Source organism: Prunus mume, linkage group LG7 (assembly GCF_029339155.1).
Source record: "Prunus mume cultivar Tortuosa linkage group LG7, ASM2933915v1, whole genome shotgun sequence".
NCBI lineage: Eukaryota > Viridiplantae > Streptophyta > Magnoliopsida > Rosales > Rosaceae > Prunus > Prunus mume.
In genome coordinates, this window is record NC_142704.1 from 2,511,001 (window position 1) to 2,537,163 (window position 26,163).

Sequence of the window (26,163 nt, forward strand, 5' to 3'; positions counted from 1 at the left end):
TTAGTTCCTCCCAATTTCTCATCACCCCACGAATGTAAATTTTTCCTACCAAAAAAACAAAAGAATAATAAAAAAAAATTTGAAAGATTAGGAAATGTGACAGGAGAGTATATACATATAATCAAGTCAGTGTGTTCCTTTTACGTGTACCCTTCTCTCTCTTCACCCATACCTACTTGGAATGGCAAAGCCAATTAGGTAACTTAGGTAAAGCCTAAGAAAAAGTAGGAATGGCACGCGTAAAATTTTGATATAAAAGCATCACATGAACGGAGGGCTTTTGTGCGGGGAGGGAATTCTTACTTTTTTGGTAGGTAGGCAAGCAAGGCAAGTATGCTGTATATAACGACAAATTATGATATTTCCTTTTTTGAATACAAACAATGTCCTTGTACACGCATCCATTTTTGCCACCAATCCAAGAGGGGGGCTCCAGACAAAGATAAGCAAGAATTCATTTATATATTTATAGATATAGTAACAAATATGTAACTTGTAGTATATTTGGAAGCGAAAGCTCATGTGATCTTGGATTGTGTATTAATAAACCATAGAGTTGACAGTATCCTAAGTTCCTAAACTACTTATCAATTCAGTACCACTGTTTATATATTAATTTCACAAGTTTTCAATGATATAGTGATCATGTGAACACTAATTGGCTCGTTTATTTTTCTTCTAACAAACTGATATTCTAAACTATTTCTAACTTACAGGAAGGGATTCGAACTTAGGTGCAAGGTAGCGAACCTATCATGACCAACTGACATAATCCTACTAATTGGCCTTTTGGCTTTGTGATTCCTTTTTTTTTTGGCTGCTTGTTTAGAGGGAATCGAGCAAGGTATGGTAATTGTGAACACTTTGAGTAGGATAATGCTTGCCTCCTTTTCTAGAAGGAGACACTCCTCTTTTTTGCAAATCACAGTTTGACACATGTACAAAAATAATTCATCAAAAACACATAAAGAAAAACTTCTATACACGTCATACTGCCATTAGCAGGAATGTTGGAGTTCCTACATACATGGGAATGATGGAACACTAACTTATATATATTTCATGGATGACAGTTTGTTGAATATGAAAATTTTAAATTAAAAAAACTTATACGTAACCCTTCCAAAACCAAATATAAAACAGCCATGAATCCATGATGATATAGGAAAATGAGGAATTTATCTGTCTCATATACTTTAATTGGCGACTATCACATGCATGGTATTGGAAGATCAAATATGAATGATGGTTGCTCAAGTAAGAAAAACATTCTTGGGCATATGCAAAATGTACAGATCAAAAAGATTTATTATAAATGTATTAGGCTAGGTCTTACTTGGGAAGAATGATTGGGACGGTTCTGTGGATAAATGGTAGTCGTGGTAATAGACTTGGACCATTGGCATTTTTGCACCTCTTATTCACCATCATCATGTATGGATTGGTAGCTAAAACATGAACCATACGGTAACCATATGGGCTAAGAGGAAATAGAGAGCACAAGTGTAAAATAGCCTTTATAATAAATCTGGAATCTGTTTCATTTCAATACTCTCTACATGAAAGATCTCCTAAATCTACCAACCCGAAAGAAATGATCGAGATATACCGCTTCCCCTCGCGTTTCTAACCCTACAAACATGTGAATAAATTAATACAACATCAACATGGCCTAAACAAATCTAAGCTTCTGGCGAACTTTATAGCAAGTGTGGAATATTATTTATGCCATTCTGCAAGTACTCTTCTCATTTTAGATGCAGCGCCAAGAATAAGATACCTTCTCATCAGCATAGTTAAAACTGCACTGCTGTGAGAACTTTGAAGTAATTGTGAGAAGAATGACGTCAAGGCAGATCACTATTTGCATTGGTCAGATTTAAACACTTGATGTTCATTGAGACAACTGACGTTGAAAATATGCAGCGATCAAAAGACGTCAAACTTGAGCTTTCATGGAAAAATTCCCTCAATCTTGTCCACATTCCATCAAACTTGAGCTCACAATGGGAAAGTTCCCAAGTCATGGCCATGCCTCGTAAGAAGTACTTTCCGTTTACCAACCCATTCTAGCCGATAGGAGAGGTCAAGATTATGAATCAACAGTTTCAAATTGTCTGCCTGACTCAAACCCTTTGTGCCTTCCTACCACCCAAAAGAAAAAGGAAGGATAAACAAGCAGTTGTGGAGAAGGAATATTTGGAGTGTTCCACATGGTCAAACAGAACTAGATAGATGCCTCTAGAGAGATAGAGACCATATGAATGAGAGAAGGAACATCGAGTTTAACAAAAAAATGAAACACAATTCAGAAACGTCATTTACAAACATATGCCTGAAAGAGATACCTGAATATTGATTTGCCTATCGTGTCCCATAATGCTTGCCATTATGCTTGACCTAGAAGAATTAGGAGAGAATCCCTCCCAAGGAGGAACAAAGATCAATTTTGTGCACTGGACAGGAACTAAGTTTCGACTCAGTTTCTCCCAAAATACAGATCCCAGTGACCACCATCTGATCATCAATCCATGCTCAGAGAAAGCAACCAGCCCCTGCAAGAGGATATGTTATGATAGTAGACAGCACACTTGAACAATTTCATTCTTTGTGTATTGATATTCCAAACCGTTTTAAATGGTTCCCACCAATGCAATACATTAAAATTAGCAAAAGCTTCTGACTTGACTTGAGACCTGTTTGGCACAGCTTTTGGAAGGGCCAAAAGCATTTTCAAATAGCCAAAAGCATTTTTGACACTGTTTGGCAGAAAATTTTAAAATTTAATGGATTATAAAAGCACTTGGATCTTTCCTTTTATTTTTATTTTTTTATAATTAAGTGGAATCATGTCCGAATGTGTAGTCTTGGTTGACAGTCTGGCGACAAAGCATTACTTTGTCAGTTAATGAAATGTACCTCTCCATCAGGGGAAAAGCTCAAAGCTGAAATTGCAGTAACTAGCATCATTTCTGAACCGGCTGCAAGTAAATTTGGAAGTCCGGGAGGTCCACTTGCATCCAAAACTTTTATCTTCATAACACTACATTGAAAAAACAATGCACAAAAGTGGAGTAAGCCAGCACAGAGTCAAGAAGCAAAGATATCAAGAGATAAGTACAAATCTCTGAATAAGTTCAATTTTTTGTTAAATATAGCTATTACTCTACCAGATATCCCAAACAACCAACCCCGACTGCCAAAGCTAACAAAGAACAAGGGAATGTCACCCTTTCTTTTAGGTTTTCTCTTAACTGTATTATTCTCTCTTTGAGTACCTTTGCATGTCATAGACCCGAATGGTAGCATTGTTTCTCTCTCCAATGACATCCCCAACAGCCAATCTGGTCCATGTATCATTCAGGGCTACCATGGGGAATGCACGTACAACTTCCTTTAATGCAGTCATTGAACTTTGAAAGCAAGTTTTACGCATGACTGAGTTGCTGGGATCCACAGTTTGTAAAATGAAGTCAATTACCTGCAAGTCTGTCCAACTGTCATATAAAAATGACAAAATGAAGCATAAAAGCCTGAGAATTAAACAAACTAAAATAGAAAGACAGAGCTACCTTATCCCAATATCTGCAACTAATACAGATCCCTTCACCCCCTCTTCCCATTTCTTTCGAGTTATATAATTACAAATTACATAAAAAAGAAATTGAGCTTCCAAAAGAAGGTTTCATAAGACAATTAAACACCATTTTTATATGCATGATGAAATATGAGACCTGTTATTGCCAATGACTAAATATTGTAAAGTTAGTTATTCGAAGGCCATAAAAAGCAGAATATGAACTTCTTTATTCAACACATTTGATTACATTTATAACTAAAGTTAACCTATATAAGTGGGAATAAACAGGAATTGGACCATGATGGGTTTAAGCATCTAGAAAAGGGAAAAGGATGAGCCGCACTTATAAAACATGATAATTTTTAAATTTTTTAAATAAAAAAAAAACATAAAAATCCAATTATCGGCGACTCAGCATACATGGATGGTGTGATCCAAGTGTCCTTAGTGCTCAATTAGGAATTTTCTATTATTTTCCTGCAGTTAAGACTCTTTTAGAATTGCTCTTGAAACTGGAGATGGACTGTCTCGCCCATTAATAATTAGCAGTACAAACCTTATCAAGGTATTGAGCCAAGTATCTTGGAGAACCGCGGACAACCCTGATCAGAGTCATAAGAGATACTAGATGAACAGGTGAATCAGATGCAGTAGACCAGATTTGGCTTTCCATAACAGTTAAAAACCCTGGGACATCAGCCACAGCTAAACTTGGAAGAAGAACACCAACCAATATCTCCCGAAGGCCAACCGGTACAGCTAAACTTTGGGCAGCCGAGTTGACAGATGGACCACTTACACACTCTATCTGGAAAAATATATCCCCAATCAGACGAGGTATTTCAGAACTGATGCATTGTTTCCACGTACTCTCCATACCTTCAGCAAGGAGCTCTGCTGCAGTTGAACTATATTTCTCATTCATGGCCATAACCAGCTTCATTAATGGATGAACAACAAGCATGGCAAGACATGGCTTTACAAGACTTGGGTACCAAATAGCCAAAGCTGCTGCAACAATAATATGAGATGTCATCGCGTCTTGGCTTGTCCCCCCAACACAAGAAATCCAGTCTTGCATCTCAAATGATTGTAGCCATGCAAGAATATTAAATTCTTCAACCTTAGAAATCCTTTGTGTTTCTGCCAGCTGGTCAGAATGCAAAATGTTAGCAGATGTTTCTTCTATGTTTGAATTTACTTGTTCATTTTCTCCAAGTCCACTTAGAGAGCTCAGATTTGTGCGACCACTTGCTTTTTGATTACATAGTGGAAGTGGAATCGCCCGTGAAGCAGCACAGTGGAATAGAGAGCGTGCAGCCATACGTACATGTTCGCTTTCATCTTGCCAGAAACTCACCAAAAGCTATAAAATAGAGTATACATATAAGGTTAACCAAAAACATGATAGGTTTAAATTGTCAATCCCATATCCTACAATTCAAGTCCTGAAGTGAATATTGACGTTATCACCAGGTTGCTGAATAATGAAACAAGAAAGTTTATCAAACAGATGCAGAATGTTCATAAACCATACTTACAAGTTACAACCATTAAGAATGTTGCTGCTCTTTTAAAGAAAAATCAAAAGGTGATGAACTTTACAGCAGAATTTTTTGTAAATATCTGGGGCTGGAACTGATAATTCCAATTTTTGAAAAAATTTCCCATCTTCTCACCAACTAAACAGATATCATGTGTACACTTAGTGCTTTAATCTCTCCACTTCCTTATTAATGTTTTCATCTAAAACTTAAATGTCAATAGTTTGAAAGTAACTGACTGCTCTCTACCCTTTTGTAAAACAACCAGGTGGGAAAAGAATTCTAAGCACAAAAACTAGCCCAACATTTAATATTAGAAATAGACATCAGTAACCAGCAGCTTATCGACTATTTATAACTGCTATGCCCTTATGTGGTGAGTCTTGTCAACAACATGATTTACACTGACCCATTTTTCAGACATAATACAGCGTAGGTAATATTTCTGAATTATGGGGATCAATTATCAAGTAAAAAGGGTACTTTACTCCTAAGATCTCTCTAAACTGATATTTCTTTCTTGGAAAAGGAAAGGAGAGAGGGGTTGACTTCAAGCAAAAGTAGTTCAAATAAGTTTAGAAGCAATCTCCTTTGCCCTAACAATGGGAAAGGAAAATAAAATATAAGCATTTAAGAGCAATCAAAATCATCAGCACAAGATTCAACCTGAAGTAAGGGTGGTTTTATATCTGGAATTTTGTCTGCAAAGTTCCTAGTATAAAATGCTGCTAAAGCACTGCCAAAAGAAAACATCAGACAAGGAAAATGCAATGACTTTGAGTGAACATTAGAAACAAGAAAAAAAGAAAAAAAGAAAAGGACCATTACACTTCATATGCAGAAAATATAGTTTTGAGATCACCTGCTGGCATTGGAACTGGTGTGTGATAGGCTAATCATGCATTGGGCAAGAGACACCATTGTGAGTGACCTCATTGCACAAAACTCTGATGACATTCTCCAAAGCTGAAATGTTGTTTTCAATTTCTCAGGAAAATTTAAAAGAAGCCAAACAAGAAGACATGTCTCAACAATTAGTGCCATTCTTCAAACGTACCTCAAGAGTTGCACTCAAATTAGGAAATGTCAACGTCAAAGACCCTTTGTCGCCTTGAAAACCAGAAGCTACAATAAAGCTTTCGGGTCTCTTCAACTTCATGTCAGTTATAAGCAAGTTATCAAGCTCGGGATCTACATTCCACAAGTGTAAAGATGCCAAGCTAAATCGAAGTAAACATTCTTCAAGCGTCTTAATCCATTCAATCTCTTCAACAATCGCATTCGAGGTCCTATGCACACCAGGATCCATTACCTAAAGGCTTGTGGTGGGGACTTGATGTCTCAGATCCCTGTCCCTTCACATAGTTATCCTGTTTATTATCACTGCCACTTGCTATCAGGTCATGCTTCCGATAAGGAAACACTAATGATGCAAGGTCAAAACTCAGAGCAGCAATTCCAGGGAAAGGGCAATAGGACTTGATTGGATGCTTGTTGCTTTGAAGGGTCGCCGCAGGGGCTGGAAATAGTTTTTCAGAATCACCTTTACTAGTTCTGGAAGTATTGGACTCAACCATAGTACCAGGCACCAAATTTGTTGAAGTGCCCAATTTTTCTGAATTATTCGGATGAGAGTGAGTAGAGATCCCATCTTCAATTACTGGAAGAAGTAATGAGGAAACTGAGGTATTCCCATTCAATACACTTCCAGAAATGGAATTCATGCTGATGCCTTTACAGAAATGGTCAAACATTGAATGAGATGGTGTTCCTCGAAGGACTCGCTCTCGAGCACCTGTCTTTACATCCCAAATGTACAGAATATCAACAGCATCAGATGTTCCTGAATGGTTTCGGCACAAGCACGCAATATAACCTCTTCCACCATCCCATACAACTTTTGCAGGATAGCTGGGATGCCCAGGAAAAATTCTCTCTACTCGCAAAGTCTCAAGAGAAGCTAGTGCAACACATGAGTCCTCCCCAACTGAGAGAAAACAATCACTCCAAGGACAGTAGGTATGAGCTGGGGGAAGAATTATTTGGCGCACTGGGCCCACATGTTGGTGCATTACAGTGATCAGATTTCCAGTGTCAAGATCCCATATGCGAACTGTGCAATCCATGCTTCCAGACACCAAAACCTGATTGAAATTCCACCCTTTGGCAATACCCACCATCCTATGTGCTGCCAAACAGAGAACAGCACCTGTGTGCCCTAAAAAGAACTGTCTAGATATTTGCGGCTTCACCTCATGATGTGAGCTCCCACCAAGAGAAGATAGGCCCTCAAACAAATCAAATCGAACAATCTCTATTTCTCCAGTAAAGAAGCCATACACAACAGCATAAGGAGCAAAGAATGTTTCAGAAATAACCATGGAAGAAGACACAACCCCTCTTTTATTAACTAAACCAAGATTGTCATTATCATAACCATTTACACTTCCTGAGCTTGAAACACAAGATTTTGAAGATGTTAGTTTGGTCTCCATATCACCTGGGCACTCAGATTCATTACTTGAGGTAGAATTTGCAGTCCAGTCTACCAAAGAACAGCCTACGCCATGCAATTTAAACCATAGGCACAAATTCCCATGGTCATCATGTTTCCGACATGTAGACCAGATTGTAACATGGGGTTTCCACTGTAAAGGTTCTTCAGCATCAAAGCAAAGTGATTCAATGCGAAGAATATAATGGCCCATTTGAATGAAACTAATTGATAGTCTCACATCAAGTGGATGAGTGTCGGCAGGGATCTCACAGAGTGACTCACACTTAAACATACCTTTAGAATATGATATCGAGTAAACAACTGAAAGACCTTTGTTATTCCAAATAGCAAAGTTTCTTGAAAAAATTTCATCAGATTCTTGGGTATTTGGTAAATTGCCAACATTTTCAATTTCAAAAAACAAACCACCCACCATATGTGATTGAGTAGAATTACTTTTTTCACAAAGGAGATCGTCCACAGAAGAAATCTCTCCTATTGTATTGCCACTAGGCAATAGTCTAAATATGCAGCGACTTTTTAACACAAAAGCGACAACATTCCCACAAGTTGCAATTGACATTACATTTCCTCCCTCACTTAATCCCTCTGCACAAACAGTCATTTCCAACTGAGAACTTGGATGCAAACCAGTGCCACCCTCCTTATCTTGGTGCGGATTCTTTGGTATTGAAACCAGCTGTAGCCTACCAAATGAATCTGCCAGAACTACAGCATGCTTCTCCTGATCCTCAGTTAATGAAACCACATCCATAAACTTCAATGAACCAATAGACAAGTTTCCATGAAAAACAGTTTGGACAATGCTAAGCGTATAGGAGTCAACAATAACCACAGTGCATTTGGGGGGTTTCTTATGCTGAGACTCTCTATCCCCCAACACCTCCCCAGCTTCACTTGATTCAACAGAATGATGGTCCAACAAATGCACACTATCAACAAAACAGCATGCAATACATACATACCGTGGATTCGAAGGCAATGTCCTAACCACGGACGGACTGCCAACCCAAGGTGGCAACTTCCTTCTGCGCCGGCAATGCCCGCTGCTTCTGCTCCACACGCACAACATGCCATCAGCACACGCACTGATTAACGCACCATGACTATGGGGGCCAGAGCTCACCTCACCATCACCATCACCATCACCATCTCCTAAAGAGTCTCTTCCTTCACTCCCCGAAACCACAAGTGGATCACAAATGCCAAGGTCGGCTATGGGCGCAGCATGGCCACACAACATAGCCATTGGAACAATCTCCTGCTCCAAACAAGAATTGTCAACACAAAACCGTTCAACGATAAACACATACTTGGAAACAATTATACAAATTACAGAATTCAACTAAGAAACTCTTGTTAAGCAAATTAAACTAAGCAAACAAGCAAGGGAGATCACATTCGCAATGAAATTCAAGAACAAATAACAAACAGGTGGTGAGCGAGTGAAATTACCAAGTTGGAATCGGAAGAATGGAGGTTCCACCAGATGATGGAACCATCGGATCCGCCGGTGTAGAGCGTCGGGGGGTGGCTGAGAGCTGCAGCGGCTGTGACTCGGTGAGAGGGAGGCGTGCCTGACCATATGCAGGCGACGGATCGGCACTTCATGACTCAGTGAGTCGCAGCAAGTGAGATCACATTCGAAACGTTAAGACGTTTGCGAGAGTTGGGGTTGGGGGTGGCTCGTCGTGGCTGAGTAAGCCGAGTATAGAGACGTCAGAAGTGTGGCTCACTAAACGGGCACTCCGCCTGCCTCTCTCCCAGGATCATCAGTAGAAAAAAGAAACGACATGTCGTGCAGAATGATTAATCAAGTCAAGTGCTGCACTGCACCTGCACCTGATTTTGTTGGGAGTTGGGATACATTCGTTCATGGTTTCAAATCTAGTTCATTTATTATGATGGAGAGTTGTTATTTTAAAAATGGAATGTGTCATCCAGCTTAACCAGTTTTGCTACGATCGGTCGTGCGTGCGCAAGCACATCTACAGGCAGGGTGGCAGGGAAGTGCATCCGCATGCCCATGCGTGACTGACTTTAGCACTCTTTGAGTTCTTGAAAAGTTCAATAACCATTATAACCAGTTTAGATTTTTACTTGGAAGATAATTCACTCAGATTGTTCATTCTGGTAAAGAGCCAGTGTAAATTAACATCATAACCGTCGGCTATGTGAAGTTCAAAAAGACTAACATGGACAATTACACCAGAGGTACAATCTGCCAACTACAAAATCATTACCACTAATTCTGTCAAAACCTGCACACTATAATTTTACAAGCTGACCCCAAAATGGCTCAATTCTCTCTTCTTTTCTAGGGTCGAAACTCGCCAGATTCAGAAGCCCTGAATATCACGTAATAGACAAAAGCATACTCCTAAAATAACTTTACCAATTACCACTGAATACAAAATTGACCTACTATACTATGTACGGCAGCGTAAAAGAACTCCCCGGCAGAATGAAGACAAGATCACCCTATTGAGGATGACTATTATGCGTTTGAGGAACCTGAGCACTCATATTGCCAATCAATGTCTGTGGTTGGGACGGAACAACAGGTGGTGGAGATGTCAGATTTGGTGGAGGTCTCGCCGCTTGAGTGGGTTGGGTTGGCGCTATTATGAACTGGTTGAAAGCAGCACTGTAAGCCCGACCTGATAGACTTCCGCGCATACGACCTGTTGGTCGCCAGTTCTGCTCAGATGACAAATCAACTGATCCATCAGCCCCAGAAACTGCTTGCATCGTACCTCCTACGTTTACTGGCAAAGATGGCCTGGTTCTCTGAGTTTGATTTTGAACTGGCATGGATGGAGACTGCCTGGCCATCATCGCAGCTAGGTGAGCACCAGCCATGAACCTCTGTTGGTTGTTTAAAGAACTTGATGTTTGACCAGTCCCAACTTGTGCATTTCCTTGTTGGATATGTGCCCGTGAGAGATGTGAAGATGATCGAATGGAGCTTGAAGACTGACCCATAGTCTGGGGAGTCCTTGCATTATTAAAAGCTTGCTGTAAGTGTGCATTCTGGAAGTCCATGAGCCCAGGAGATGCTCTGTTAGCACTTTGCAGTTGACTCGGAACTGGAAGGCCCACAACCTGTTGGACAGATTGCCCGTGAATGAAGGACTGATCTTGACGATCCCAGTTCTGTAAGATTAATGAAACGAAACTCGGTAACATTAAAGTGTAGAACAAGAAAAGATCCTCTAGAATGCTTTGACCAACAACCAATCAAACTGGAAAATACTGATTAAACCAAGTCAATTTCAGGTCCAGCGTCCAGGGTTTCCCATTTGCATTTATACAGATTGCAACCACCATAACAAAATGGACATCAAGAAAAGAGGGAGCACTAACCTGTGTAGTTTGTGAGGGATGTTGCAGTGAAGATGAAGCAATGTTTGACACTTGAAGCGGATTCATTCGGGGCCTAGAAAAGTGTTGCTGCCTTTCCAAATCACTACATACTGCATTGGCACAATTTGCTGAGGGTGTGATAGATTGTCCAACCTGAGAACTAAGAGAGGCACTAGAGGGAGTTGAGGAATTCCAACTAGTTCTTGGTCTTTGTTGCAAACCTGGTCCCTGGGACTGTGCAGGGAGGGCCTGAACTGCCGTTGGAGTCCTGGGTAATACTCTCTGTGATGCAAATCTCCCATACTCATTGTTAGCAGCTGAACTTGCAAACTGTGACTGTTGCCACTGAAAATTATTGGGAGAAGAAAATTGATGCATTGCAGACGCCACAATATCAGTGGTCAAATGACTCTCAGTTCCTCGATCGAGTGCAGGAGAAACAGCATCAGTCAACACAGGTGACTGCAAATTTGCAGGACCAGTGTGAGGAATAACACCACCCATTTGCGTGTCTGACCTTATACCGGAGGCTAACGAACCATTAGCAAAGTAAATTCCAGACCAAAAGTCATCCTCTAAATGAGCAGCAACAGTTTGATTAACCCTGTTTGTGTTGCTCAAAGGTTTCACGTCTTCGGTTTCGCAAGCACTCACAGTGTCCATCTCAGTATCGTCCTCAGTAAGATCCAGAACATTAGCAAGTGCAGTTGAGACACGGGTAGATTCTTCCTGCTGAGAGCTTTCTTTTGGAAGGCCCTTATCATATGCCCGATCCACATCATCATCATTCTCCAGTACAGCTTTCCATGATCCATCCATGGAGATTATTACTTCAGCAACATTCTTTCCTACCTCTCTCAGGACCTAGGGGAGAAAACCAACTGGTTTATCAATACAAGAAAAACATAACGCAAATAAAAATGGAAAATGCAAATAAGTAGCTACTTGCCTTAATCATATTTTGATCAACACAAATGTCCAAAAAGCAGACATACTGATTACAGTGGGGGCAGCGCCATGAAGGTCGTCTTAAATTTATACCAACAAAGTTACTGAAGTCGAAACACTATTAAGTCACCAAAAAGAAAAAAATTGAAATTAGAAGACAGTATTGAACTATCAGAACAGGAAAAGCTAGATCGTTCCACGTCCAATTACAGAATAACTTAACTTTTCATCAACTATCCGAGCTAGACAGTATTTGAATCTCAAGTTCCCGAGCAAATAAATTAACAATCAGTGAAATATTGTATGTTAGTTACCACTGTTAGGTTAAATAGGAAAATTTAGTATATAAAGGATAACAGAATCTAGTGTCTTCTATCTATTTCTCAACTCCCCCTTCAAATCTCAACTATTATCAAGAGAACAGTTGGTGGGGCATAGAAAAAAATTTCCTTTAGCCTTTCCTGTCTTCTTTACAAACCCTATAGTGGAAATAAAGGTTTCTTTTAATTTCTTTTCTGTTCCCTGAGGATGAACAATCATAGTAATATTTTTCAAATATCAAAATTTGAACCTGAACTCATAAGAAATATCTGTCAAAAGTAAAAATCTGAAACCATGTGACCTTGAAGTGGCACATGTAAAGCACTCGCGCAGATAAGGGAAGTGGCATAAGTGCACAAGTCAAAAAGATCTGAGGTCCCATTAAAAACCAACATGCAAGCAAGATGCATATAGATCGCAGAACAATTTTACATGGCTCAAAAGCTTGTTACATGTTGATTATGTAGGAACTTGGAAACATAAATTTGAAACCAAAGGCATCAATAGGAGAAAATGAACATATGTATAATATGTGTATAGCTGCATGGACCACTCACTTGAAGATGTTTGCACAATCGACCTTTGACAGGAGTTTTGATACGTGTATAGCTGTTTTGCACATGAAAGCAAATGTAACAATCAGCATCATATCAACGAAGTTTGATCAAATAGGTATTAGCAAAAATACACATTTTGATGCATTTTAATGTAGAAAAAGACGACAAGATATGCGACACAACTTCAGCACATTATCAGTGTTATTCACACAAAATAGGACATGGCCAAAATGTTATGTTATGTTAACCGTTGAAATCAAAATTTAACAAATATCGAAGCAACTGACCAAGCTGATGAAAAACAATATAAACCCTTTAAACTATGCTATCTTCCAAAAAAAACCAAATCAATCTTTCCCGATCAGAATTAATTAAAAAGCAGAAATCCCATAAGATTTCTAGCATTAGACATTTCTGCTGAAGGTAATAGTGCGGTTCAGGTCAAAATGTCCAAGTAATACCTATCTCAAAAGTAAAGGATAATAAATACACTAATAATATTCAAAACAAAATAAGCTAATAAAAATATTACCCAAGCAACAAATATCAAGGCGTACCTTATGGGACAATTGAGAGATATTCTTGATGGCCCTTCGATTATATCAGAATCTAATGATTGAAATAAAACAGTTATCATTTAAACATACTATACTATGGTACAAAGCCTAATGGATTTCAAAAGTTTAGGTATGACAACATATCTACATAGTGTATAAGAATAAATTGAAAAGTAATCATGTGTAACACCTGAATCTGACAAAGGTACAATGGGCTGAGTATAATCTTTCAGTGTTGAAGTGTCAGGTGATGATGTGATGCGCATAAAGGCAACCACTATGATATAGTGACCTAAAAGTAGTTACATTACAGTCAGAGCTGGAAGAATATTGTACAACAAAACTATAATACTTAGACCATGAAGACTTGCACCCAAGCTCACCATTGAACTGGCCCACAGCTTGAAGAAGGTTTGATCCAAATTTAAGCATTCCAGTCACAACTGATGGCATCTGCGGTCCAGTATCCTGACAAACAAAATGTAAGACACAGACTGTCACTAAATAAATACTATGGTATAACCCAAATTCAGTCATTTGCATCTAGCTATCGAGTGAGTGGAACCACACAAACCATTAAAACGTTTGTCCTTCTATCCACTCCCTTTCCATTTAGAAGAAAGCTACAGAAGTAAAAGAAATGTCATCAGAATAGATAGGAAACACCTCCAACGAAACTAAAAGATTAAGAGGAAAATGAGCTGTACTTCACTTGTGGCGGACTTATAATACACGCAGATGTCTCTATATTATCTGTTTGTGCGACAAATAACCGCTTCAGGAAAATAAAAAAGGGTGAGATCAAGAATTACTTTCATAAATCATATTTCCAATTCAATGCATGAAAGGAAAAACAGTATAAAGTACAATTTAAAGCACAAAGCGAAAAAACACCACAATTGTAGAACCAAATTATAACTGTTTAACTAGTTGGAAAATGCATCAAATGAGACTGAAGTAAATAACAGTTCATAGAATAAAAATTACAGTGATTCTACCCCTAAATTATTGATTATTTGTAGGACTTACCAAAATTTATATAATTAACAGTTCATAGAATAAAAAGTATATGTAGCATGCCCAAAGTTTGAACAAATAAGTTATACTGAAAAGTACAGATTTAAAGGTTAACACAATCATGTTTTTTCATGAGGGTTAACAACAATTATGTTGCTATGATATATAAACTGCACTAGTGTTTTATATCTATAAAGAAAAACTGTGTGAATGTTGTGCGTTATGGCAAAAAGGGCTTGGCAAAAGAATGGGACAATGTCAAGCAACCTTGTTTGTAATAATCTCACAAATTTGTAAACCAACACAAGTACACAAATATATACATAAGTACATATACGAAATATGGGGTATGGGAATAAGGATTTAGAAGGAGACATAAGCCATCTGTTAGACCATTTAAGGACGATTGATGGGCTTGCTGCATGCATCTATGTGCCTATGTGTATTATGCATGACCACGCGTGTGTGCTTGTGTGTGTGTGTGCATCCATGCATGTGTAAAAAAATTAACAAGAACTCAAGCACTTACAAAGACTACCAACATTGCAACTAATTCAAGAAGATGCTTACAATTTTTTCTTGAGGAGTATATACTGTACTCTTTGAAATATGGAAATCAAGCACGTACGTTCCATATCCAGGCTACAACACAATGACACATACTTCAAAACAAGCCCAAAAAAAAAAAAGTTATGTTAAAAGAAAAAAAAAATTGAAAAAAAGAATGAAGAGCTACCTTGATTTCGAGAGAGGCAAGTATCTGGCCCATATTCATCAGTGGATAATATCTGCAAACAAAACCCAAACACACACACAAGGAGGCCTTTCAAAAATGTATTTGTATCATCAGCATGGTTATTAGAAGGAGCAAATAAAGGATACTTTAAATATTAGGAACTGAAGAGGTCAATTGTAAACATCAACCAGAAACACAGCACAAACTGAATACAGTGTGGAGAAAGTTAACATTTAATTGCTTCAATATATATAATACACAATTCAAAGATGTAAGGCCACGTAACCTCATTATCCTTGCATTCATGAAAAACTTCTACCTATTCCTGGTAAAACTCTAATTTCTAGATTCTAACATGGCCGCATGGTTCAGGATCATTAGGCTAAGATGATATGTCGTGAAAGAAAGTAAAAAAGTGAAGCAGAAGTTCCACCTTTTCATTATTGTGTCCACAGTAGAGAGACAACAGCTAGGTCCAGTTTTAAAATCTCCTGGGAGCCAGAAGCTACTCCCTGTCTATAATTGCAAAGAGATGATCATCAGAAGCATCTACATGAAAGAAATAACAGCAATAATAAACAAAGTAACAGCAAACCTCATTAGCTAGAGAAAATAGTTCTTCAGTCTCCTTTTCTGAAAACCATCCAGTCTTACAAGCATTCTACCGAGAAAAACACAACGTCAGCTGGAAAACTCATGCCTATATGTTCAAATTCTTTCAAACTTGATACAAAAACAAAACCAAATATACCTTCTAGTAAAATGAGGGAAAAAGTGAAAACATGAACAAAGCGCAAGCCACGTATAAGACTTGGCAAATGTGTAACACCCATTTGGCATTCATTCAATAAAACTAAAGGCATTGAGGTAATACCTTAACAGAGATCATCAGCACCATGATAGCAGCTTCCAATACTTTGTCACTCCTACGCTGGCATATCTGCACAAAACATGCTCAAGTATAAATCTTTTTCACTGAGAAAAAAAAAATTTGGGAAGGCAACATAGAACAGGGCATTGATGAACTAGAAGAAGAAAACTGCAATACCTGCTTCAACAACGCAGGCAAATCGTGGGCTATCGTCGGAACCTCATTGTTTGCAACGGCATAATCAATGCCTCTACATTTGCCAAAACAATTTCAAAACAAAAAAAAAGGGGAAAACAAAGAAATTGAAAATAGGGTTTGATAGAAAGAGGTAGAAGCTAGTACCTGGAAAGGGAAAGGCAGAGATTGAAGAACTCCATGGCCTCGCCACGGTAGCCAGATTTGACGTGAGCAGCCAAGCGCTCAGCCACGGCGGCGACTCGGTAGGAGTTGACGAGAGAAGCCGAGAGTTGCTGCTGCCCAACGCCGCCTGCGTTCAGACTCACTAAATTGTTCACCACCGCCTGCGGTGTTAGCGTTGTTCCATTCATTAGCTCACACACCCACACACAGACACGGCCCACTTTCTCTCTCTCTTCGGGTTTTTCAAATGTTATTAAAAAAACTGAAGGAAAAGTGAATTGAAAAGGTTCCGGGAAAATATAAACCAAACAAAATATGCGGGACCCATGCCACCACATCTCTTATAATTTCCACCTGTATTCAGATAATTTCCCGGGGGAGTTTTTTTTTTTAATTATTTCTTTTTAATCTGCTAAGCTCATGTATAACCAAGGATTTAGGGTTTAAACTCTCGAATTTTAAACGAATTTATAAATTCTAAACAAACCAATTGTGTTAAGACGAATTATAAACAACAAAAGCATCTAGCATCTGAAGTCAAGCGGTTAAGAGCATTATCTTTTACATCCAAAATCCTATGTTCGATTCTTCCATTTTTCAATATTGATTATATTTTTAAAAAAAAATTTGACAAGAAAATCAGCTAGCAATTGATAAATAGGAGGTGAAGTCCTAGAAAAATTTGCCTACAAACCGAACTTGAGAATAACTTTTATGTGCTACTATATAGAGAAAAAAAGTTTTAGAATTTGGTGAAATGAAGATTTTATGAGTAAATCATACATGTTTAGACTCTAAGATGTGCACCAATTTAATCTAACTTCGGATCAAACGATTGTGAATCAAATGGGAAACTAGTTGGCTTAAATCACACCATGACAAGAACAAAGAAATTGCCTTGAAATTAAGAGGTCGCTACATATTGCAAAGTAAAATTGCGTGATAAGAAATCAATTGTTGTTGAACAATAAGTGAAATCTGTATAAAACTTGTCCAGAGATTTTTGAAGAAATTTATTTGAAATCAGTTATGGGATCTGTTTCATGAATGGGTGTAGAAATTCTGCCAGTCTCAGAAAATATAAACATGGTTGAACTTAGGAATTAAAACGCTAATAAGTTTTATGGGCAATGCCAAATTAATAATTGCATAAGACCTTTGCAATTCACTGAACGAACTTCTGTCTCATTTTTCATCAAGTTCACCCTAAAAAACCACTAAACCAAAAGCCAAATTGCCCAAGGCTCAACAGCCACCAATATCCCATAGTGGCCCTGCCAAAGGAGAGCAACAGAAGCCCACCCCCTGCTGTAATTTCAGGCAATGGTGGACTTTTTCGGGAGCATAAGGGCAATTTTGTAAGCAACAGAAAATATAGGTTCTGCCATGAAACAAAAACTTCTACAATTCAACGTGATGGAGTCGGAATATTTCAATTATACAGTTAAATTTAGCTTTTCTCCCTTTTTTGGGAAGAAAATAAAAGTCGAACTAATTCTGGTACTAATGGCTCTTTTGACGCTGTAGAAATAACTTTGCAGCTTCATACTTCTGTACGACACAAAAGAAGGCCGAGGTGAATCATCAACCTTGCAACAGAGACGCAGCCAAGCAGCACAAGATGATACAGAAGATGTATGTGTTCTCTGAAGTTGCAATCGATCAGCCCTTACCCTGCGTGAGAGAAAAGTACGCAGTTAAACATCATCCGGATCACAGAATGACAGTTGATGAGCTTAATGACATCCAAGGTCACTGAACAATAAATCAGCATAGAGATTTCTCCATAACATCAGGTGAATCAAAAAAAAATTTACATCGCCAATTCCTTTAGCCAACAGCTTGCACCATCCATTCAGTACTAATTGACCTACTGTAATTATCCAAGGAAGCTACTCGGCTAAGACAATTCTTCTTACAATTCATTTGTCAAAGCTTCTAAACTATTACTACCATGATAGATAATAGAAATACATCTCCAAGAAACATTCAAAACTAATTTTTTTTTCCATATTGCTATTTGGAAGAAATTTCTAATTCTGTACCTTATGAGGTGGAGTTCCTGGTCTTAACATGTTGTTGCCTACTCCAAGCTTTCCTTTCTTCTCAGATGCTTTCAAGATCTGGAAGGAACATGTCAATGTATCATCTACACTCATCATGGCACCAGCATTATCGAACTCCCCACAGTAATTTGGTGCTGAGAATATTGTCACCAGCTTCCGCTTTCCAAAAAACTCATACCCATCTTCCACAACCTGATAAAGGAAACCCAATAAATCAAATAAGAGGTGGACAAACATTAAGAACACTACTAAATAACATACAGTTTGCATCTCAGGCCAGGGAAAAGCATGTGCTCATAAACACTGACATACAGATTGTACTTCAGCATCAATTGAAAGACAGAATTGAGTATGTGACCAAACATGTGAGACACAAGAACTCTTAATGTCGTAGGAATTTTTTCTGGTGTAAAACTATTTGCTCAAAAAATTTATAACAGAGCCTAAACACAAGATACCAACCTAATTGACAAGCCATGATCACAAAGTTGAGAGCCAGTAGTGGAAGGAAAATCATGAGGAATAGAAATCTACCCAGAAAAACAAATATATCATGCACATACACAAAGAAATTCAAATTATAACTCACTCCACTATTATTTTACATGTTCACCAACATATGAAGGATGAAATTTTGAATAAAGTTACTTCAAAACGTTCATAATATTACTGTCGTGACAAATGGAACTGTACAAGTTAAGATGATTATTTGAAGATGCATTACATCAGGTTGAGTTGTCAGTTCCCAGACTTAGTGTATACACGAGCACACAGGTCCAATTCAGTTCCAAACGAGAAACCCAAAAAGAAAAAAGAAAATTAAGTCATATTACCTGATGAGCACGGCAAATGAGATCAAGGTCATGTTTCTGGAGGAACTCAGCAACCTTGTCAGCACCAAAAGTATAGGACACGCCACGATCATTCTCTCCCCAACCTTCAACATCTTTATCAGGATCAGCCCATAATAGATCACAGAGAAGGCCCTGATCTGGCACGTCCACCGGCCGGGCAATATTCCTAATCTGATCCAAGTTTTTCAAATCAGGAGAAAGACCACCATGCATGCAAAGGATCTTTTCATCAATAAGAGCCGCAACAGGAAGACAGTTGAAGCAGTCAGTAAATGTCTTCCAAATGCGAACATTAAATCTTCTCTTGCACTCATCATAGAACCCATATATGCGGTTGATGGAAGCACATTCATGGTTGCCTCTGAGGAGAAAGAAGTTCTCCTTGTATTTGATCTTATAGGAAAGGAGAAGGCATATTGTCTCTATGCTCTGCTTACCACGATCGACATAGTCCCCTAGGAATAAATAATTGGCCTCAGGTGGGTACCCACCATACTCAAACAATCGCAAAAGATCGGAAAACTGACCATGAACATCTCCTGTAGAACAATGATGGAAAATGGATCGGTGTTATTGTAGTATTCAACAGAGAATATCTATTCAGTTCAGGAAATGAATATAGAAATTTCTTAATTAATCAATCGAACAAATATACACCTACAAGGTGGCCCTTACTATTTAATTAAATGAAATAAGATTTTTTTTTTAAACCATATATGCTGAAACGGATTTCCCTTATATAAAGAAAACATTTCTAGAACGCAAACCAAACAAGAGGTTGATGGTCATGAATATAAAATTACTTAAAGACCAAAATTCTTTTAGAACACCTGAATCGCCTTAACAAGGTAGGACATTGATGCCAGAAAGTGAACTGAACCTAAGTTAAACAAAAAGGTGGAGTTCGGAAGTTATATGTGCCCTTCGTATCAAATAATTAGAAGATATATGTGCAAATAGCTTGTACGCTATCACAAGTTGATTGACACTTACCTCTATGTGAGTGGTCAATCTACAAACACATGAAAAGTTGACCGACATTCGAGCAGTAGGTCCCAGTGCAATAAATGAGGATCGAACATATCGCCTAATGCATAGTAACATCAACCTTTTACATTCATCTGAGAGGGAAAAAATCAAACTTTGACTACTTGCATGAGCCAATTTCCACCAAAAACAAATACCTACTTTCATGCGTCACAATGGTGCAGTTCAATGGCTGTCCACCAAATCCAACTTCAGAGAATGCCTACCAAGGCAAAGCACACATGGCACTGACAACACTAAATTAATACCCATCTAATCTAAAAGAATAAGTGGCAACCAGAATACAGCCATATCATAGACACTGGTATCAGGAGTACCTAGTGACTACTTTGCAGACTAAGGAACCTAGCTAACCCACCAACAGGCAACCACCCCAGAAGAAACATGTCCAAGGCCAAAACAAGCCAAAGAATAACTTTTTTTTGGCCAGAAAATAAGGCAATGAAAAACTGAAAGGCCTCATAAACAACCTTAGTCTGCCTAGAATCTTGCAAGCCTTTAGTAATGCTCGGAAGTTTTGCCACATAACCTCGCCACAAATTTTGGCAATGAAAACTACATTAAATCTCTTACCATCAAATTTTGGTTTATCAGACAAACACTGGTAACAATTTCTTATGTGCTAAAAATATACTTCGCACTCTACAATCGATATGATATACTCTGATGAGGCAAACTGATTAATGCATATGGAAACCCTTTCAAAGCTGCCTTGTTCTTTTCACTAGTAAATGCTCTTTCTGCTCTAATCAAATGCACCAGAAACTGACTCTACCCAAAAAAATCAATTTTTCTTAATACTTCTTAGAATCTAAAAAATTACATTATCTGCTCAAAGAAACTCCCAATTTCCAATGATGAAATCCTTTTCAAGTGAATTGACTAGAAAAAAGAAAGAAAAAAAAATAATCATTTCCATGTGCAAACCCACCCAAATTACTCTTTCCCACAATTAAGTCCAAATTCAACACATAAAACATGCAAACAAAGCCAAATAAACCAAAACTTATACGAAGATTAAAACCAAAACTTTCAATCCAGAATCAATCATATCGAGTTCTTTACCGCAAATTTTTATCGGAGCTTCAAGCTCAAGAAGATTCGGCTGGCTGAGAAAGATCTCCTTGGAAGCGGAGCAAAGCTGCCTTATTTCGGCCTCCGTGAGCTGCACCTGTTTGGTGGTCCGGCCATTCTTCGCTGAGACAAGCCTCCGTATAAGATCGTCAACAACACTCTCGTCCATCACAGCAAAGCTTCTCTACACAACCCAAAATCGCACCCAGAAAAACCAAGCAAACAAAACAAAAGCAGAATACAAAACCCTAACTCTACGTTTCGGCCTTGGGTGCGCACAAAAGCGAGGATAAAGATCCGATTAACGCGTCTTTTGGCTAAAGCGATAAAAGCCTAAAAGAGAATCAGAATAACAATAATAGCTTCGAAATCACAAGCAGAGATTTTAGGAAATAATATCTTCGGCTTTATGGGTTGAAGAAGATGTGGTGGAGGTGTGCGTGGCGGCCATTTTCGGCTGGTAAATGAGAGAGAGAGAGAGAGAGAGAGTGTGTTGAAAAAACTAAGTCTTTTAAGTGTGTAACAGTTGGGTTGGGTTTTTGAGGGGACCCCTCTCTGCTTTGCGTTTAAGGGAGCCCTAAATAAAGTTTGAGCTAACCCTATCTGGAAACTTTGAGAGCATGCGCCTCGCACGTGCGTGGTCAACCTTGGTCAACTAGAACTATAAATTAGAACACAATTTTTGTTTTGGTTTTTTTTTTTGTAATGATGGGTTGATGATGATGGATCATGCATTTATCATGATGAGAATCATGACATTTCGGTGCCCTCCTAAACAATACACATTTTTTCTTTTCTTTTTTTCTTTTTGAAGTGGAGAATGAAAGATTATCAAATTGTGACACTATTTTATCATGTTCTTCTCTTTTTGGAAATAACTTTTGTATGCAAGTGTTGCTAAAGAGTTTGTGTTTGAATTTGAATCAAAACATGTTCACTTTAGGCTGCTTTAGCCACGATAGGAAAAAGTAACGCATAAGGCATCTAATTTTGAACGAATAAAAAGAGGATGGGTGGATAACTATATAAGTTACTTTTTGAGCATAAACAATTGGAGGAGTGGGGTTTACACAAACATTCAGTAGGTGTATAGGAATTTCAAACTTCTACCTATATGGATAGAGGTAGAAGAGCTCAACCAACTGAGCTATACCCTATTGACATTGTATAAGTTACTTTCATTCTCAAGTTAATTGTTTTCTTCTTTGGCATGTACTCAAGTAAATTGTTTTAAATAAAGATGTTATACCCGTAATTTTGGGATAGCCGTAGTATCACAATCATACAAGTAGAACGAAGAGATTGAGTGGTTCACCCATAAACTTGGGCTACATCCACTGGTTGTTGTATTTGTATATATGTGTATAGATTACATTGGGATAGGCTTGATAGCCTTTACAAATGGGAGAGGAGAGAGATCTGGAGGAAAGGAGAGAGAGTGGCCGAGAGCCCTCTCTTCTCTTGGCTCTTTGTCTTTTTTTGGGGTCCCTTTCAGCAAGAGGAGAAAGTCCCTGACTTCTACCCTTGGGCCTGCTAACGTGGCAGCTCATTAGAAGCCCACCCAAGTGAGGTTAACCCGTGCGTCAATAGAAGCCTCCAAGTTCACAATTTCGAGAATAGCTTCTTGGCTAGGGACTTTCAAGTAAGACCAGTGTTTGGCCGAGCCAAGCACACGTATGGAGATAATAAGTTGCAATTTACCTACAAAAGGTGGTACAGTGGTGGAGAAGGTGCCAAGCCGAACACACATATGGAGATAATAAGGCCAAGTCGAACACATATGTGTAGATATAATAAGGCTGAGCCGAATACATGTATGGAGTTAATAAGGCCGAGCCGAGCACATATATGAAGATATAATTTTCCCTCTCCTTAAGCATGACGAGATATATTGGAGATAGTGTGGCTGAGCCGAGTACATAAATGGAGATGATATTTTCCTTATCTCACTTTGACTATGGTGGTACAAGGTGGATGGGGTGCTGCTCGAGTCATCTCGGTCTCGATGTAGTTCGAGCCGTCTCGGTCTCGATGGCATTTTGAACATGTGATAATAATAGTGGAGAACCCAATTCATGGGCTAATATCTTTGGTTGGAAAGGTCCCCCTTTGTGGGCTTAGTTGTTCGGCGATGTAGTAGCACTCTATAGACATGAGATAAAGTTTTTCTCATTGCTTTGGGTGGTTTCAAACAAGGCATGTGGAATTGCGCATGTTTAGACAATGAGGATGGCATTGTCGATTGGGTGTTTGTATTTGTAGATATGAGCCCCTAAGTCCAGTAGCGTTGCAAGTTAAGCGGTCGTTGTAGATTACAGTGGTTTGCTCCTCTAGGAACGATGGGTTGATACTTTGTCATGCGATGTTAGGCGACGTGGTGCCCCTCAACATGGTGTTCATTGACATGGTGCTGGTCGACACGGCGATGGGACCTGGTCGGAATGGAACGGGGGAGTCACGGGTGAATCTAGGTGGTCGGTGGGGCCAAGCCCACTTGGTCGCTACATTGGGTGGCCGGGCTGAGCAGAGCCTTTTCCCCCTTTTTCTCATTTTACTTGCTACTCTTGGTTTCTATCTGAGCAAGGGAAGATATTCTTTGTCTTTTTTAGAGAGAATAGAGAATGGGTGCCTTAAGCAAATATTTGGTTGAGAAAGAACCCAACCTGGCAAAAAGATGACCCAACTTGGCTACCACATTTTGATGAGGTTGTGGGTGAGTCGGCAGTAGTAGTAAAGTCTGATCGGTAACGATGAGATCGGGTCGACGACAGTGATGAGGTTTAGTCAGTAGCCATCGGACCTTGTCAGCAGCGTTGGTCACTCGCCACTCTTTAAGTTGTGACTATTTTTTCTTCTTTGTTGGTTTCTAATGGGTCACTAATAAAACCAAGTTTGGTTCTCATCCTTTCTATCACCCTGGTTGCGGACTTGGATTAAGAAATAAAGGAGGACCAAAATCATGGTAACAGGTGACCATGCAAAGTGGTCGACGTCATCCACGGTGGTCGGGTTGGCCATGCAAGGCGATGGGTGACCATGCAAGGTGATCGGCGCTCATCCACGGTGGTCATAATTTGGTTCATGTATCCACACATAATAACAATATAATATTGTAAGATATTATGTTATGATAACCTATTACAGATATTAAGTTGAGATATTATACCTAGATATTTATGTTCAGATATTTATGCAAATAGATATTATGCAAACATATATTTTGTTGAGATGAAGATATCTTGTAATGGGCGATCTCATTCAAAAGGAGAATTGAGTGTGAGGAGGTGGCAACCCTGATTTCTGGAGAAACAGAGCATTGCAGAGAGCTGCCTCCTTCTCTTGTTTCATGTTTGTTTCCAAGGATGAGAGATCATAGTGAGACTATGATGGCGAAGTGGATGTCGAAGTGGGTGAAAGCTACATGAACGTTCTTTTTTTTTTTCTTCATGGCGAGGATGAGGAACCTGGTGGTGTTATGAATGTCTGCGAAGGCCTCGGTGTTGAATTCAACGTGAGTTCGAAGCACGGTCAAGTTGGAGTCGAAGACCTTGACCCGCACCAAGCTTTAAGGTTGGGACTTGAGTTGCTAACAATTATTCCTTGGTCCACAGAAGTCAACGTGAGATGATAAGAGGGAAAGAATGAGGCAAGGAGACACATGGGTGTCTTGAGCATATTTTGGAGTGTGAGAACGTGACCTTTTCTGCCTGTCTTGGTTGGCTAAGAGTGTTGGGACCATGAGGATGATTGTTTTTGGTGGAGATGGACTTCCAATTGTCGGGAAAAATGAGAACGACATGCTTTTCGTGCTGGTTCCTACAGATGGCGCCAAATGTTATACCCGTAATTTTGGGATAGCCGTAATATCACAATCATACAAGTAGAATGAAGAGATTGAGTGGTTCACCCTTAGACTTGGGCTACATCCACTGGTTGTTGTATTTGTATATATGCGTAGAGATTACATTGGGATAGGCTTGAGAACCTTTACAAATGGGAAAGGAGAGAGATCTGGAGGAAAGGAGAGAGAGTGGCCGAGAGCCCTCTCTTCTCTTGGCTCCTGGTCTTTTTTTGGGGTCTCCTTTCAGCAAGAGGAGAGAGTCCCTTTTGTAGGAGAACAACAACTGACTTCTACCCTTGGGCCTACTGACGTGGCAGCCCATTAGAGGCCCACCCAAGTGAGGTTAGACTGTGCGTCAACAAAAGATATTGAGGAAATGCTAAACATAAAGTTTTGAAGTGCGAAATGTGAATGTCCACATATTTATATGTTTACATTGTAAGTTAACCGAGATAAATCAATGAAATTATATTTTCATTGCTCTTATTTCCCTTACCAAATTTGAGATTATGAAAAAAATTTATCATCTCTTAATATTTTCCATGTTACTTACATAGCATAGAATATGTTTTCATTGTGATCTCCTTCCCTGATCTTTATGTTATATCTCTAATTATATATATTTCTTTATGTAAGCCTTCATGGAATCTCCTTCCACTCTCAAAAACTTCTAAAATGAGTGAGAAAATTTAAGTAACTAAATCAAATATACATGAGGAACACAAAAAAGAGAAATCAAAACAGTGACTCGGTTTGGAAGTTTTTTAGAGAAAATAGAATTGGTTATCATCAAGGTTCACATAAAGAGAGAATTATCGAAATTACTAATCGTCAATGACTAGGAAGAATGAATCATTTGAAATTCATGTTGTTCTTACTATTTCTATGTCTTATTAACATTAATTT

The 26,163-nt window shown here is 38.8% G+C and overlaps 3 protein-coding genes across 4 annotated transcripts; all 3 read right to left on the reverse strand.

The window, feature by feature from the left end:
- Positions 1–1,493: 1,493 nt before the first annotated feature.
- On the reverse strand, positions 1,494–9,475 carry LOC103337591 (Transducin/WD40 repeat-like superfamily protein). Its single transcript, XM_008240756.2, is given in 10 exon segments — positions 1,494–2,145; positions 2,349–2,555; positions 2,920–3,043; positions 3,279–3,481; positions 4,137–4,946; positions 5,791–5,860; positions 5,987–6,090; positions 6,182–6,424; positions 6,426–8,903; positions 9,098–9,475. Coding segments are annotated over 10 exon segments (4,539 nt in total). The 5' UTR covers positions 9,254–9,475; the 3' UTR covers positions 1,494–2,001.
- A 260-nt stretch (positions 9,476–9,735) lies between these two features.
- LOC103337695 (RING/U-box superfamily protein) lies at positions 9,736–16,644 on the reverse strand. Its single transcript, XM_089055813.1, has 16 exons — positions 16,358–16,644; positions 16,193–16,265; positions 16,019–16,084; positions 15,740–15,805; positions 15,578–15,660; positions 15,145–15,196; positions 14,979–15,050; positions 14,099–14,166; positions 13,966–14,014; positions 13,775–13,859; positions 13,582–13,683; positions 13,392–13,443; positions 12,835–12,886; positions 11,958–12,074; positions 11,009–11,872; positions 9,736–10,798 (listed from the first exon to the last, which is right to left on the reverse strand). The coding sequence occupies exons 1-16, from the start codon at positions 16,561–16,563 to the stop codon at positions 10,124–10,126; spliced, it is 2,682 nt and encodes an 893-aa protein (XP_088911939.1). The 5' UTR covers positions 16,564–16,644; the 3' UTR covers positions 9,736–10,123.
- Positions 16,645–17,729: 1,085 nt separating this feature from the next.
- On the reverse strand, positions 17,730–21,967 carry LOC103337592 (serine/threonine-protein phosphatase PP1). 2 transcript variants are annotated; one of them, XM_008240758.3, is made up of 4 exons: positions 21,408–21,967; positions 19,275–19,834; positions 18,421–18,633; positions 17,730–18,049 (listed from the first exon to the last, which is right to left on the reverse strand). In XM_008240758.3, the coding sequence occupies exons 1-4, from the start codon at positions 21,583–21,585 to the stop codon at positions 18,038–18,040; spliced, it is 963 nt and encodes a 320-aa protein (XP_008238980.1). In that variant the 5' UTR covers positions 21,586–21,967; the 3' UTR covers positions 17,730–18,037. The 2 variants fall into 2 exon arrangements, with proteins under 2 accessions (XP_008238980.1, XP_088897272.1); XM_089041146.1 differs by lacking the exon at positions 17,730–18,049 and having other exon boundaries at positions 18,394–18,633.
- Between the last annotated feature and the right edge of the window lie 4,196 nt (positions 21,968–26,163).